The sequence below is a fragment of the Vespa velutina genome, chromosome 3 (genome assembly GCF_912470025.1).
Source record: "Vespa velutina chromosome 3, iVesVel2.1, whole genome shotgun sequence".
Lineage (NCBI taxonomy): Eukaryota > Metazoa > Arthropoda > Insecta > Hymenoptera > Vespidae > Vespa > Vespa velutina.
The window spans coordinates 11,403,219-11,419,784 of record NC_062190.1 but is presented as its reverse complement, the minus strand read 5'-3'; the positions used below and the strand labels follow the sequence as shown (position 1 = coordinate 11,419,784).

The 16,566-nt window shown below is 30.7% G+C and overlaps 2 protein-coding genes across 2 annotated transcripts in view; both read left to right on the top strand.

Annotated features, from left to right (window-relative positions):
- Nucleotides 1-50: 50 nt before the first annotated feature.
- LOC124947981 (beta-catenin-like protein 1) lies at nucleotides 51-2,715 on the top strand. The gene is made up of 9 exons (XM_047490908.1): nucleotides 51-184; nucleotides 379-761; nucleotides 845-1,176; nucleotides 1,247-1,470; nucleotides 1,567-1,749; nucleotides 1,825-1,972; nucleotides 2,043-2,209; nucleotides 2,296-2,479; nucleotides 2,566-2,715. The coding sequence occupies exons 1-9, from the start codon at nucleotides 155-157 to the stop codon at nucleotides 2,652-2,654; spliced, it is 1,740 nt and encodes a 579-aa protein (XP_047346864.1). The 5' UTR covers nucleotides 51-154; the 3' UTR covers nucleotides 2,655-2,715.
- Nucleotides 2,716-4,456: 1,741 nt separating this feature from the next.
- LOC124947976 overlaps nucleotides 4,457-16,566 on the top strand; it is a 45,949-nt gene continuing 33,839 nt past the window's right edge. The window contains exon 1 of the mRNA XM_047490894.1: nucleotides 4,457-4,590. The gene's annotated coding sequence lies outside the window, so the exon portion shown is untranslated. The remainder of the gene's footprint in view (nucleotides 4,591-16,566) is intronic.

Sequence of the window (16,566 nt, the reverse complement as noted above, 5' to 3'; positions counted from 1 at the left end):
TTACATTATTTGATATCTGTCAAAAATTTTATCACTTTATAAATGAATGTTTGCAGCGCCATCTTGTTATTAAAGTCAATGACGCTTACTGGTGTGACATTATACTAAATATATCTATGTAAATAAAGAAATAATTTTAGTGCATATTTTTGATATGGATATTGGTGAATTATTATCTTATAAGGTAATTTCTATAAATTACATATAGGTCATTTAGAAAATGAAAGTATAAAAATCTTATATTCAATTGCGTTATATAGTTAACCTTACTTTTCAAAGTATTTTCATTGTTGTTTATTTGAATATATTTTCGTTATATGAATTAACTTGATTATAAAATCTTATGTACATATTAATAGATAAATATTATTTATCTAGCCACCTAACACACCGAAGCGTCCAACAATTGGGGAGGAAGAAGACGACGAAGAATGGGAAAGTTCTAAGAAACCAAAGAGAGTTATTAAAACACCATATCATGCACGTCAAAGACAATTAAGGGAGACAGATGGACAGACTCCAATTAGAAATAACGAACCTCCGACTCCGATAAGGGCTGCATTGCCTTCACCTGCCAATGATGTAGTTGAGCCACAATTAACAGAAAAAGAAAAACAAGACATTTTAAAATATGTAGAGACTGAAGCACCTGAAGTAGAGGCATTGGACGAAGCTACGTTAAAAAGGATGGTTTTACTATTCGAAAAAAGAGCTCTTAGAAATCAAGAAATGAGAGTTAAATTTCCAGATCAGCCAGAAAAGTATGTCAAATGTATTTTGATTTAATCTTTGAACGTATATTTGATATAAAATCCTTTTAATTGTATTTTTATAAATTTCCTAGATTTATAGAATCTGAAGTAGAACTTCATGAAACACTTCAAGAATTACATGTTGTTGCAACTAATCCAGATCTTTATCCATTAATGGTAGAACTTGGTGCAGTACCTTCATTACTTGAATTATTATCTCATGAAAATACAGATATAGCAGTTGGTATAGTAGACCTTTTGCAAGAACTTACAGACGTTGATATTTTACATGAGAGTCAAGAAGGAGCAGATACTCTTATAGATGCTTTATTGGAACAGCAAGTTAGTGCTCTACTTGTACAAAATTTGGAAAGGTTAGATGAAAATGTAAAAGAAGAAAGTGATGGAGTACATAATACACTTGGTATGTATTATTTTATATATTCAAAATATATTTTCGTATAATTATATTAAATCTATTATATTTATTACAGCCATATTTGAAAATTTATTGGAATTTAGACCAGAATTATGTACTGATGCAGGGAAACAAGGCTTAATGCAATGGTTGTTACGTAGAATTAAAGCAAAGATGCCATTTGACGCGAATAAACTTTACGCCAGTGAACTTTTATCAATTCTTGTACAAAACACACCTGAGAATAGGCTACTTCTAGGTGATCTCGATGGTATTGATGTACTGTTACAACAATTAGCTGTATGTTCTGTTTTTTCCATTATATATGTTTATTGCTTATATTTATTAGAACTTAATTTTATTTCGCATTATTTTAATATTGTTTATTATTTGCAGTACTACAAAAGACACGATCCCCAAACTGCCGAAGAACAAGAAATGATGGAAAATCTATTTAATGTTTTATGCTCGAGTTTAATGGCTACTGTAAATAGAGATAGATTTTTACGTGGTGAAGGATTACAGTTAATGAATTTAATGTTGCGAGAAAAAAAAATGTCACGTAACGGTTCTCTCAAGGTAAGTTTCTTTTCCCTTTTCTTTTTTCTTTTTTTTTTTTTTTCGAAGCTAAAATATTGTATGAAAATATTGTAGGTCTTAGATCATGCTATGAATGGACCTGACGGTAAAGATAATTGTAGCAAATTTGTTGACATACTTGGACTTAGAACAATCTTTCCTCTTTTTATGAAAACTCCAACTAAAAATAGGAAACGAATGCTTACAGCGGAAGAACATGAAGGTAAAAAATAATAAGATTAATTAACTTACTGCAAAAAATTTTGTTTATATAAAATTAAATCTATTTGCAGAACATGTGGTATCAATAATAGCAAGTATGTTGAGAAATTGTAAAGGACAACAACGTCAGAGATTACTTAGTAAATTTACAGAAAATGATTATGAAAAAGTGGACAGATTAATGGAATTACATTTTAAATATTTAGAAAAAGTCGAGGAAGTTGAGAAAACTGCAAAAGTTAATATAATACAATTAAATATGAATTTTTCCTTTACATTAATTATTAATGTGATATTAATGAATTATATTATTTTAAAATTTAGGATGACGAAGATGAAGAAGAGTCTTATCTTAGACGTTTAGATGGAGGATTATTTATATTGCAATTGGTAGATTACGTTCTTTTAGAAGCTTGTACAGGTTGTCCTCCTCAAGTCAAACAAAGAGTTACAAGAATTTTAGCTCAAAGACGAGCATCTCTTAAAACAATCAGACATATTATGAGAGGTAAAAGTATATATAAAAAAATGTAATAAAAATATTTTCCAAAGGGCTTATTTTTTACTAAACTTGATTTATTTATAATTCTATAGAATATGCTGGGAATCTTGGAGATGCTGGAGATACGGAATGGAGGGAAGCAGAGCAACAACACATATTGCAATTAATCGATAAATTTTGATTTATTTAAACTTTCAATATACTACAATTAATCAATAAATTTTGACTTCGTTTGAAAACGATTTTTAAATATGTGATATATCTGAATAGTAAAAACGCACACGAATAGTACGCTATTGTAATAATATAAGATAAATAATTCCATATCAAACTATAAGATATACCGAGAACTTAAAAAAAAAAAAAGACTAATTTTTGTATCAATACTAAACAATTTTCGCTCATCCATATAAAGGATTATTGATAATTATTTAGAATAAAAAAAAAAAAAAAAAAAAGAAAGAAAAACAGAAAAAGAAATTGTACATTTGATCGATTTTTTTATCGTAACGAACAATTTCATATACATATTTGGTGCTAGATTCAAGTGATATAAATTTTCTATTAGTATTGAGCATTTATCGAGGATAAGATCCTCATTTTACATTAATGGATTATCGTGCTAAAACACCCTAAGGTACACAAATAAAATGGAAGAAATTACATCGATCATACAAAAATGTTATAAAATTGACCGTTATGTCGATCTTAAACAAAATCATTGGAACTTTGCGTGATATTATACACGTTTATGAATTGGACGAAACATCTTACGAAATCAAAAAATATCAGAATGGCTCTTTCCTCGACTCTTTATACATCAAGAACTTTGAAAAGAAACAATTTGGCCTGCTCAATTATATTATCAAGAAAACGAAAACGAAAGAAATACGGAGATTCAACGAGCATGATAATATATTATATTTTCAGAAGCACTCGCTACAACTTGTGCTGCACTTAGAATTTGTTGTGTGTCAGGTGAGTCTAAGAATTTTATCTTATTTCTTTACTGATAGTACAGGTAATGTATTATAAAAAAAATTTTGACCTAATGATTAGAAATTTTGAAAGATATATCAGAGTATTAATTATATAAAAAATCGACGATGGGGATTTCGTAATAATTCGTAAATGTTTTAACAACGACATATACGATGATATTTAGAAATTTACAGGCATTTATATTCAAAGGCTTATTTGATATAATATATTCGTTTATATTTTGCCGCGTAATAAAATTCCATAGAGGAGTTACATGCGCTCACCCTCTACACTTTTTCGTTTCCATGACAACCCACGTGAGCGCATGCGCATTTCATCGATTTATTCGCGTAACAGAAAGCGAGGGTGTACATGTTACGTGGATGCATGCATGCATGCATATGCGGTGTGTGTGTGTGTGTGTGTGTGTGTGTGTATGTGTGTGTGTGCGTGAGTGAGTGCGTGAGAGAGAGAAATACGAGGATGCAAAGATACGCAGAGCGTCTTCGATGCAGCCGAAAGCGTGAATAGTAGAAGGAATGGAGGAGAACTGATTTATTTTTCGTTCTCGTTCATAGTTTATTTTCAAACGTCAGTGTCGGTGGTTATACGCGCACGTTTCACCCTCTCTTCGATTTCACGTCGTGAAATAGAAGCGCCGGGTTTGTTGGTGGGGTCAACGCACCGTATACGATCGATCGTGATTGGTCGTTTGCGGTGACGTTGACCAATCGGTGTGCGTCCTTCCTCCTTAGACGAAAGTTAGCTGCACGAGTGAGCCAGTCGTTGCTGCAAGCTTCGAAGGTGCGGTCGTAGTGTCTGTGTTGTTGTCACTCGTACCATGTTTTTGCGAGTGTGTTTCTCTTTTTCCTTCCTTTTACTCGTTTGTTTTTTTTTCTTCTCCAATCTTTCTGTTAATACACGTTTATACGATACGTCGCGATGACGATAAAGAATTATCAACGAAATATTTAAGGAACGTTCACGTGTCGACGATATTTCATATTTGTGCAACTCGTGCCGGTGACAGAGACGATAATTATTTTTCCTGTGAAGAAGTCAGAGGACATAATTCAGGACGACCGATACCACCCTCCCCATCCCGAAGATTTTCTCACGGGAAAACGGGCGCTACGGTAAGTCGATTTCAACCACCACCTCCTCCTCTTCCTCCTCCTCCTCCCCCTCCTCCTCCTCCTCTTTCTCCTCTTCCTCCTCCTCCTCCTTCTCCTCCTCTTTCTCCTCTTCCTCCTTCTTCCCCTATCCCATCTTCTTTATATTTCACTCGATTTATTGTATACATATATATATATATATATACATATATGTATATATTTTATAAGCATCTTGTTTAGATTTTATCGTCACTGTTTACCTATTTAACGATTGTCGATTTTCGGATATGACAGCGACACTTTTTGATTCCTTTTTGTCTTTTCTATAACTCATTTAAATAAAAAAAAAAAAAAGAAAAAAAACAGATGCATGCACACACATATATTCGTTTTCAACAATTTCGCAAGGCGCAAGCTCAATTAGAAAACAAATTATTTAGGTTTTTATACGTTGCGTACGCGTAATTTAAATGGTAATTGAAAATAGAGATAGTTACTCTTATCTTACCGTAGTTAATTAAATATATTAAATGATACGAGATATCGAAGTTATGTGTAATGTCGGATAGAATGTTACATTCGTGAAACATTATTTATTATGTGTGTACATATATATATTTATTACCTCGTAGTAACTTAAGCTAATTTTTTCATTATATTCTCGTAATGTTGACAATGTCACATTAGATAAAGAGGGAGATTCAAATGATTATGTATGTAATATCAAATCATTTTGATTTACTATGTATCACATGGCATTGTATTGTAAAATTTAAAAAGGAGATTAGAAAAATTTATCTTTTCGATACTAAAGGTTTATATTAATATATTATTTTCAAAATATCGTTACATCAAAAAGAGAATTTCAATATATTTTAAACTAAAGTATTGAATATCGAATTAAATTTTTTTTTTACGTTAACTAAAAAAAAACAAAAAAGTATAAAAATTACTATGACGATAATGAAAATAAGTCAGATGGTTCGAAATAATTTAATCGAGATTTAATCGAGCATAAAATATATTTAAAGTTTCTTTTCGAATGCGTTAAGTATCGGAACGAAACAAAATAAAAGTAGTTGAAAAGGTAATTAAATATTGCTAAATGTACATCATTTAATAGCGCGAATTTCAAAAAATGCATAACAGAATTAATTTCAATACATATATATATATATATATATATATATATATATATAGCTAGTACAACTGGCTAATTATTACTCAATTGCTTTGAGAATCTTTGAACGGTTATGTTTTCGTCAGACTATTTCAAATAAGATTTCTTTTAGATTTTCGACAAATTTTGAGCAATTTTTAGAACACGTAATATGGAAGAAGACCTGGCACGTAGTAAGGTTTCGTACTCGATTCGAAGTAAAATGATATCTATACATACATACATACATACATACATATGTATATATATATATATATATATACATACATATACATACATGATTCATTACAGTTTAAAGCTGATTTATATGTGACAAAGATGTAAAATAGACTTTGACTTACATACATACATTTACTAAGGTTGAAATGTAAATTCCTAGGTCAATGATATATATGTATATGCATATGCATAGGTATACGTATATGTACAAGTTGACCGAAATGTTTTTAGGCCAGTGAAAAATTTCTAAGACGATATTAAAAGTCAATTACTTTCTTTCGAAATTTTTTAGTCTAATTATTTTTGTTTCCTCTTTCTTTCTGTTTGTTTGTTGCTTTGTTTCCTCTTCCAGACTTTTTTTTTTCAAAACTACTTAAAGCTTAACTACAAGCCTTACGAAATTTCGAAAAAGAATAATTGATTTTTAAAATCACTTGAGAACTTCTGTACTATATGCATTGTGTGTGCGTGTGTGTGTGTATATATATATATATATATATATATATATATATATATATATATATATATATATTTATATACACACATATGCATATTGTAGAGCTTTTTATACTTCACAATTCATTTAAGATAATTGTAAAGATAATTTAGTGTATAAAGTTTTCATAGAAATGTCCGAAATGTATCATCATATCGTACGTTATCGATCCTGTGTGTCGGTGCAGCATATACAACGTTGCATCATCGGTATGGACGCTGCAGACGTTCCATGACCTTGAACGAGCAACAGCGATACGGTCTAATGTCAGAGAGTAGAAGTCAGAGAGATGTGAGTTAGACAATAGATTGGCATATTTGGTAGGTAAAGATCGGTGTCAAGGTAATAATCCCTTTGAAATATTAAGATGTAAGGCTATTTTTTTATCTTTTTTGTTTTTCTTTTTTTTCTATTCTTTTTTTTTTTTTTTTTTTTTTTTTTTTTTATTAAACGGCATAACGCAAGTTGCGAAATTGAAAGGATCATTTAGAATTTAAGATGAAACAAAAAGTTGTTGGAAATTAATAATAATAATGGTAATAATAACGTTTCGTAGAAATGATCTCCTTTAATTACGACTCGTATGGGTAGTTGATTAATGTCGAATTAATTAATTCGTATGCTAATTGAATGACGAACATTTTTTTTCCTTCTTTTTTTTTTCCTTTCTTTTTCTGTTTGTTATTTCGTTGGATAAATAGAAGAAAAGAAAAACTATGCGATCGAGACAAATGATGGTAAATGTTTCACGTGTTTAGTAGTATTCTCCCAACAACGTGACTCGTCAACGTGAAAAGGTAATGAGCTGCGTTGGTGCACGAGTCGATGGTATAATCCTTGTTCTATCTATCTATGCGCTATGCGTACATAAAGCAATTTTACGATTATTTTATAAGAACGATATATTTATCTATTTATATATTTTAGTATCGTGTGCATATGCATATGTATATGTATATATAATACAATACAATACAATACAATACAATACAATACAATACAATACAATACAATACAATACAATGGTATGTATGTATATATGTACAAACAATACAATACAATGGTGTGTATGTATGTATATATGTAAAAACAATACAATACAATCGTATGTATGATGCATATATATATATATATATAGACACAATATGTTCTATACAGTATTATATATAGTACTCATGCGATAAGCTCATCTTTCTCTCTAAGCGTTTATATCTGTCTAAGTAATTATACACTTTAATCGTTTCGTGGCACGAAGAGCTTAGGATATTTCTTTTTATTTTCCTTTACTTTTTTTTTTTTTTTTTTTTTTTTTTTTTTAGAATAAACCAAGAAGAGGAAAAAATTTTCCATCTTCGTGATGAATCGTGTTATATGAAATCGTTATATATGTATATGTACGTACACATACTTACGTATATACATATATATATGTATATATTGAAAATTACATCGGATATCTTATTTTCCGTTTCACGAGAAGTAAGTAGGTACGACGACTAGGAATCTACCCTTACCCGTAGGCTGGAAAAATGTTAAGAGTACCAGTCAAGGAAACCCTGCTGCAACATTTACGCTTTTATCGATCAAACTGTCCCAGATTCTCGGACAAATTCTTTACTGTTGTCCGTTTTGTCTCGAGAAAACATATATTCTTATTCACGCAGAATTAATAAATGGTCCCTATCCCATAAATCCTTTTGGATTTCAAGTATTGATTTCTTTATTTTTTTTGTTCATCTCTTTTCCTTCCCTTTTTTCTTTTTCGTTTCTGTTTTTCTATTTTTTCTTTTTTTTTTTTTTTCATAATTCCAACACGTTCGAGGATCTTTATTTTTAACTCGCGTCTCCTTGATTATTTAATCGATGAAAAAATTAATGGACTACTTTTTCCTTAGTTTATTTTATTTCTTGATGATGATGACGACGAAGGGAACAAATTTTTCCTTTTTTTCCTATACAATTTCTTTTTTATTTTTATTTATTTATATATTTATTTATTTATTTATTTATTTATTTATTTATTTATTTTGTTTGTTTTTTTTTTTTTTTTTTTTTTTTTTTTTTAATGGAAAATTTTAATAGAAAAATGTGCACCTCTTTATCGTTCGAAAGATAATTAAATAAATTATTAAATATCGGAAGAAATTTTTTTGTTTTTCTATTCACTCGTACATTCGCACGTTTGATGTCTCGACCTTAAGTAAATCTCTGAAGTCTTCTACTCGAAGAACACTACCGGTCTGCCGCTGGTAGACTCTTAAGACGCGAAAAGCGCTGAGCTTGCTACTCGAGTCGCAATTTTAGAAGTGCTTGTCTGGCACATTCAAAGAGATCTTTTTTATGTGAACTTTATAACGATTTTTGGGTCATTTCTCGAGTAATTAATATGTACTAATAGAAAGGATATCGATACTGTAATATATACTTTTTAAAGAATACATCTAATAGGACGTTCATCTTTTGTATGTTATGTAATAGTTATGAATATAGACTGGACAAAATGTTTCTAAGTGATTTTAAAAAATTCTTTATCGAGAATCTTTTCAGGCCATTTACTTTTTTCTTTTTTTTTTTTTTTTTCCAATTGTAAAACTAAAAACTCCTAAGAACTTTTGGCCCACCCTATATCTATAAAGAATAAATCTGACGTTAATATGTATTAGAAAAAGTAAAAGAGAGAGAGCGAGAGAGAGAGAGAGAGAGAGAGAGAGAGAGAGAGAGAGAGAGAGAGAGAGACGAAGGAATAATTTAATACATTTTTGAATTTTGTTATAAATATTGATGACAACTGACGAGTTATAAATATATTTTTCTAATCCAGTATATTTGATATTACAGGAAGAGTCATCGCTATTTTAGACATTTCTTTGTCATTTCGTTATTACCACACGTTTACGTGCGATGTTGGATTATTTATGCTAACGTTTCAACATTAATATAAATTATCTACGTGTTCATAGAATGCGTAAAGATGTTGTATGATCTTACCGTTCAAATTCGCGTCGCGTATATTTTGTGTGCGTACGTATGTATATATGTATGTTTGTATGTATGTATGTATCTATTATATACAGTTCTGACCTAGAAGTTTAAAACCACTTTCAAAATTGATTTCGTTGCGTCGAAAAAAGAGAATGGATGTTGTAGTAGTTGTTGCTAGGAAGATTCAAATTGGGCCAGGTTGGGGTCACGAAGTTTGATATACATTTTATATATATAATATATATTATATATATATATATATCACGTAGTAGAGCACATATTTCTTAGAGTACTATCTTCAATACCTTCAATACCTTCAATACCTTCGATAAAAGTTTTCCCTTTTGTATCACGTCGAATAATCGATAAGACACAGTCGAGATGCACTTTGACTGAAAATAAAACGTTAACTCTCCAAGACAAAAGAAAATTTCTTTAGTTCATTCCTTCGGGGAATGTCAAAGAATTTCCTTTTTTTTTTGTTTTCTTTTTTTATTATTTGTTTTTATTATTTTTATTTTTATTCTTTTTTTATTTTTTTTTTTATTTTTATTATTTTTTTTTCTTTTCTTTTTTAAGATAATTGGCATATACGACACACGACGAATCAAAGATAGTTGATGTAGAATCCCAAAAATATGGCGGTCCCGACACAATTGTGACTCGAATGAAGAAGAGGGAGATTTGTAGTGTCGGTGACACGAAGAAGAGCGTTTCAATTAAGAGGACTCCTTAACAAGAAACTCCTCGAAGGCACTTACTCTACCATCGTTCTTGTCTATTTACTTTTATCGGCTTTTGATATCAAAAAGCTTTGGCAAATCTTTCCGCACAGAGATTATTTCTTTGACTTCGTCGTTAGTAGCGTCTGATAATTTGCTTAAACTTTTTGAATATTAAAACATTTATGTGTGCTTGTGTGTGTGTGTGTGTGTCTGTGCGCCCGCTACAAATAATTGGCTAGGATTTGCCGTGGTCAAGGCGATTAATCTTTTTTTTTCTTTTATTATTTCTTTTTCTTTATTATTCAATAAAATCAATTTTATTTAATTTCTGTTTTTTCTTTTTCTTTTCTTTTTCCTTTTCTTTTTTTTTTTTTTTTTTTTTCTAGGAAATTTTCTTGGAGGAACACACAACAGGATTATAGAGGATAAACAATTGCTGTATTACTACGTATTAAGAATATTAGGCGTATTAGGCTAGGATTTGTCGAGGTCGAAATAATAATAATAAAACTAATTTTATTTCATTTCTTTCGTTTTTTTTTTTTTTTTTTTTCTAGAAAATTTTCTCGAAGAATTAATACAACCGGCTATTAGTGATAAACAATTGCAATATTATTAAGTTACAGGCTCATTGTACATATCTATGACTATCTTCTTTTTTTATGTTAATTATTTTAATTTTGATTTCATTAAAAAAAGAAAAAAAAAAGACTCGGAAGATTCGCATTTCGTAAACGAGATTGTAATTATAGATCTTTGATCACTCGTTGGATTTTATTATAGCCACAAACGATTGAAATATCATTGAGCAGAGTGCCCCGAGATCCATCTTCTGGGATCTTCTGGGGTCCACGAGACGTGCGTCGTCGTTTTGGCCGATGGTGTTTCGCACCGCCGAGACGGTTTCATCGATCCATTCACTCTCACTGCCGTTTATGTTGCCAGGCCTCTGACTCTAAGCCTCTCTACTACCCCTCTTGCTCTCCACCATTTCCTCTCCAATCACCTTCCCTTCATCTTATCCTTCCTCCCCTCTTTCAGGAAAACAACCACCTTAACTTTTTTTATCGTACGCATTCGTCGTTGCCCTTTTCATCGTTATCATCTTTTCCTTTTTTTTTCTTCTTTTTTCTTTTTATTTTTATTACTATAGTTTTCTTTGTTTTGTTTTTTCTTTTTTTGTGCTCTTCCACTTTTCCTTTTTTTTTTTACATTGGTCTCTACAAAGTCCCTTTGAGAATGTGAAAGTTCTCTATATTAAAGTAAAATAAAAAAAAAAGATAAATAAATAAATAAATAAATAAATAATAAAGAAATGAAATATTTATTAAAGGTTGATATTGACAAAATTTTAGTTTTAACTCGGTCAATCTGAACGTACCTTTAAAGTGTGTCTTGATGGATATTATATAGTTTAGACATAGGTAGTCTATAAATCATTGTAAGATCAGCACTTAAACCATTTACCACACCCCTCTTTGACCTGACCTACAAATCGAAAGGTGGGCGCGACGCAACCCTACATATAATACTATCCTTTAACCTTTCATACCGATTAACTGAAAATAATAGGAGAAGGGGTAATAGGTGATAGCAATTGACTTTTCGCATACGATGCCTTGTCTCTCACAAATTATTTCGCAAGTTGTATGTACATACATATATGTATGTGTGTTTGTGTGTTTGTGTGTATGTGTGTGTACATATTGGCATAGATTGGACATTGATTCAAAAGTGCTTTGTAATTGAAAGTGAAATCTAATTATATACGACGAATCGTTATTAAACGCAACTTTCGAAATTCTCTCCTACTATTGATTTGTAAACTCAATTATTATTAGAATATTCTCATAATCATTATCATTTTAATAACTCATTATCGATCTTCCTATTATTCTCATTGTATCTCTAATTATTCAATGAACTAGACTCGTAATAGAATCTGTTATCTGATGTAACATATTCTAACATACATATATATATATATATGTACATAGATAAATATCATATCCGTCTATTCTGTAAAGACACATGTTCTTCTCAAAATACTATCATCCTGACAGGTTAGTTTCTAACGTACGACATATATATATATATATATATATATATATATATATCGTACGTTATATATTCATACACACACACACATTTACTTGGAATATACGTGAAAGAATAAAAATAGTAATAAAATAAATCTTAAGTGAAAAGATGAAACATAATCGATCAACCCTCTTTCTAACTCTTTCTCTCTCTCTCTCTCTCTTATAAAGTTCTTGCAATTTTCTAACAGGTTAACAACCCTTGCTCGACTTTTTATAGCCCAAAGTGCAAACTCGTTCGGACTCTCTTTTCTCTCCCCTCTCTCTCTCTCTCTCTCTCTCTCTCTCTCTCTCTCTCTCTCTCTCTCTCTACATCATCGATCGCATATTAAATCTGAGTTAATTCTGGAGGAGTTTGAACCGTGGTCCATTTATAAACGGAAAGAAGTACTCTGCTCTCTCTCTCTCTCTCTCTCTCTCTCTCTCTCTCTCTCTCTCTCTCTCTCTCTCTCTCTCTCTCTTCTTATCTTGATCGGCCAATAACATTCTTACGAGGGATTATCTAAAAGGGTCAACCGAGGTTACGTCTCTTCCTCTTCTTTTTTTTGCATCTTCATTTAGGCCACGTCGTTGATACCAAAGACAGATTGGCTGAGTTTCAAAATGTCTTCAAAGAAGTTGCGCAAAAAAAAATTGATTAGGAAAAAATTGGTGATAGTTATAATCGTACTTATGTTCATAATTAAATGTTTTCTTTTTATTTTTTTTTCTTCATTTTTTTCTTTTTCTTTTTTTTTTTTTTTTTCGAGAAGGATAAGGCAGAAATTCGGAATTTTTTCGAAAAAGTCATTGCGTAAGATCCGATTAGAAAAAAAAAAAATTAGTAATTATTACGATCATACTTTTATTCTTCTAACTTTTTTTCTTTTTTTTTCTTTCCTCTTGAAAAGAAAGAAGGAAAAAGGAGAGATTTTAAGAATGTCTATGAGAACAAGCGATGCAGAAAATTTGATTAGGAAAAAAAATTGGTGGTCAACAACGATAGTTTTGTTTTTTGTTATCCTCTTAACTTTTTTCTTTTTCTTTCTTTTTTTTTTTTTTTTTACTTTTTCTTTTAAAAAAAGAGAAGGAAGAAGGTTAAGAAGAAGAAGAAGAAGAAGAAGAAGAAGAAGAAGAAGAAGAAGAAGTAGCCTTTCGGGTAAGTTCGCGGGCTACGTGCCGTGGCCACGCGGTCTCATTGCCAAATATGGCTGCCCGCAGTATTCTTAGCACTGCTCGGAGAACGAACGACACTCGACGAAGTCGGCCGAACGAACGACGACGTGTGCCGTCTTGAGAGTTGGCTTCTCTTCTCTCCTAAGAGATAGCTAGAAACGAAGATCAGTGAGATAAAATACACCGATGAATTTCGAGACCTCGATAGATTGACCAACCTAGAAAGAGAGAGAGAGAGAGAGAGAGAGAGGGAGAGAGAATTCCTAGATCTTTTTTTTAGAATTAGTACATTTTTGAAAAAAGTCATCGAGCTCGTTCATCTTACGAATATACTGCTACATCGGATTTTACAGTAGGGTAGGACAGGTGAAGGAAAAAGAAAGAAAAAAAAATGGAGGGAGACAAAAGTCGAATTCAGGAAGTGCAATGTGCAGAAGTCATAGTTACGAGTTTGTTGCATTAGTGCTTTCTTTTTTTTTTTTCTTTTTCTTTTTCTTTTTTTTTCTTTTTTCTCTCTATCGAAACTCGTTAGGTGCGTTAATTAACAGAGCATGATTTAATTAATCGTTAACTCTCTACAACGTAATTTTTGGTCGTACCTACCAAACAAATTATGTAATGTGAAAGTTTAGTATTACATATGTATGCTAGTATAGTGTACTAAATATAATTAGCTTAATACAAACGTAATTGTACTATATATATATATATAGAATATTATAGAATGATAAAAACATATTAATATATATATAATGTAACATTTTATATTATCCTTTATTTTACTATTATTTTATACTAGTAAAATAATACTGTAAATAATATAGTATAATATAGTATAGTATAAAATAGTATCGTATAGTATAATAATAATATATTATAAAAAAAAGGAAAAAACAAAAAAGAAACTCTTTCTACAGAGAAAAACAAAATTGCAAAACTTCGTATATAAGGTAACAAATAAGTTCGCGTCGATGTAACTTACATAAAATATAGAATTATAAGCGTACGTCCGATTTCAAAGTTACATAACGTTATAGAGGATTAATCTGACGTAAAACAAATTCCCTGACCCAAATTGAAAATCGATTGATTCGTTAATAATTATTTATAAAGCATCTTCGGAAGGAAGGAAAGAAGAAGGATAAAAGAAAAAAAGAAAACGAAAGCCAAAAAAAAAAAAAAGAAAATACAAGAACGAGTAAAGGATGTATGATCCAATAAGGGCAAACTTATTATCCGTCGATCGGACCTAAATCCCCGTAATGATTCATCCTTTTTAATGGATTCATGAGCGTCCTTCTATCAGTCCTTGAACAGAAGTGCACCCGTTAGCTCAACGAAATCGTGAAATGAAAGAGAACACTTCTGTCGCCAAAAACGGCGAGTCACAGAGTTTCCATTATATCGTCTTGTTACTCAGTCGAGGCCTCGTACCGATAATCGTGTCTCTTTGATGTTGTGTTCCAATTTTTTTTCTTTTTCTGTTTTTCTTTCTCTTTTCTATTTCTTTTTTTTTTTCAAGTCAATTGTGCCGTTCAATTTTCTACTCAAAGATAATGTCTCTTTCTCTTTCTCTTTGTAAAAGTAGAATATCAATATATCTAAACATATTAATATTTTAATATTAAGAGAGAGAGAGAGAGAGAGAGAGAGAGAGAGAGAGAGAGAGAGAGAGAGAGAGAGAGAGAGAAAAAGAAAGCAAGTAAACAACATAAAACACGACAACGTATGAATTTAATTAATTATCTTTCTCGAATTCTGTTAACGATAGTAGTTAAAGGAGAAACATTTTTCACATCCCAAAAAATTTGAGCACGTAGGCAAATTTTAAATACTCGTAGGTAGAACACACCATCACCACCACCATCACCACCACCACCACCACCACCACCACCACCACCATCACCAGCACCATCACTATCACCATCACTATCACCATCACCATCGCCGTCATTGGATCTCGTTCTGGAGAGCTCTGCCTGCAGGTCTATCGCGACGATACTCGCTCGCTTTAACGCCAATTAGGCGATAATTAATTGATCGTCGGGAACAGCCAACGAGGTTATTAGGGTCACAGCTAGTCGTTCCACGTACGGAGTGGACTCGTACCCAAAGCTACGAGAGAGAAGACCCTTCGTGTACACTATACATACATAGATATATAATAGTATCTATATATATAGTATGTACATAAATATCATCAACATTTCTTGATTTTTTTCAGGAAGTTATCAAAGCCTTCTTTACGTTCTCTTATTCTTATTCTCGAACTTGATTCAGATTCATTGTAATAACTCGTACGATTATGATATATTCATCTAAAGGCATTCTCATCCGACTTCTTTTAAACTATTTATTTTTATCGAATATTTCAAGTAAATGATTCGTAAGGTTCTCTTGAAAAATAAAAGATATTATTCAGGTCGATGTTAGGATATATTATATAAACATTATGAAATCGATACGACGTTATATATTATTATACATTGTAAGATTGCTCCTACGTAGATCTTCATATTTCTAATGGAATCCTTATAATGTGTTGTAATAAATATGGAAATATGACAAGGATACTTCTTTCTAGACATAGCTATCGTAAACAGAAATTTTCATTAGCAAAAGTGACAATACAATTGGCTGTGATGCAACTTCGAGGAAGAAAATATATTAGTGAATTCATTATATTATACTTCGTGTATATATCAAAAATATCGTTTAGATATTATTGATCTATAGAATCAGTTGTTTTTAACGTTCTCTCGTGAACACATTAATTTCTTTTTCTTTTTTTTTTGTCCTTTTTTTTTTGCTTTACTTTCTTCAATCAGAAAGATATTGATCAGCATACTTTCACTTATCAAAAGTATCGTTTATTGATCAATCAGCTATTTCATTCGTTCTCCACCGTATGTATTAATTTTTTTTCTTTCATTCTTTTTTCCTTTTTTTTTTTTTTTTTTATTTTACTTTTTCTTAATCAAGACGATATTGCTGGGCATATTATACTTTGTTTATGTGTATGTATTATTGATCTACAGAATCAGTTGTTTTTTGGCATTTTTCTCTACGCATATATGTATATATATATATATATATATATATATATATATATATATATATATATATTTCTTTATTTTATTT

Bases quoted from the DNA above. Each gene is read 5' to 3' on its own strand.
- LOC124947981 (XM_047490908.1), top strand. From the start codon at position 155: ATGGATATTGGTGAATTATTATCTTATAAG. The intron at 1,177-1,246 runs GTATGTATTATT...TATTTATTACAG, and splicing joins TGGAGTACATAATACACTTG to CCATATTTGAAAATTTATTG. The intron at 1,750-1,824 runs GTAAGTTTCTTT...AAAATATTGTAG, and splicing joins CACGTAACGGTTCTCTCAAG to GTCTTAGATCATGCTATGAA.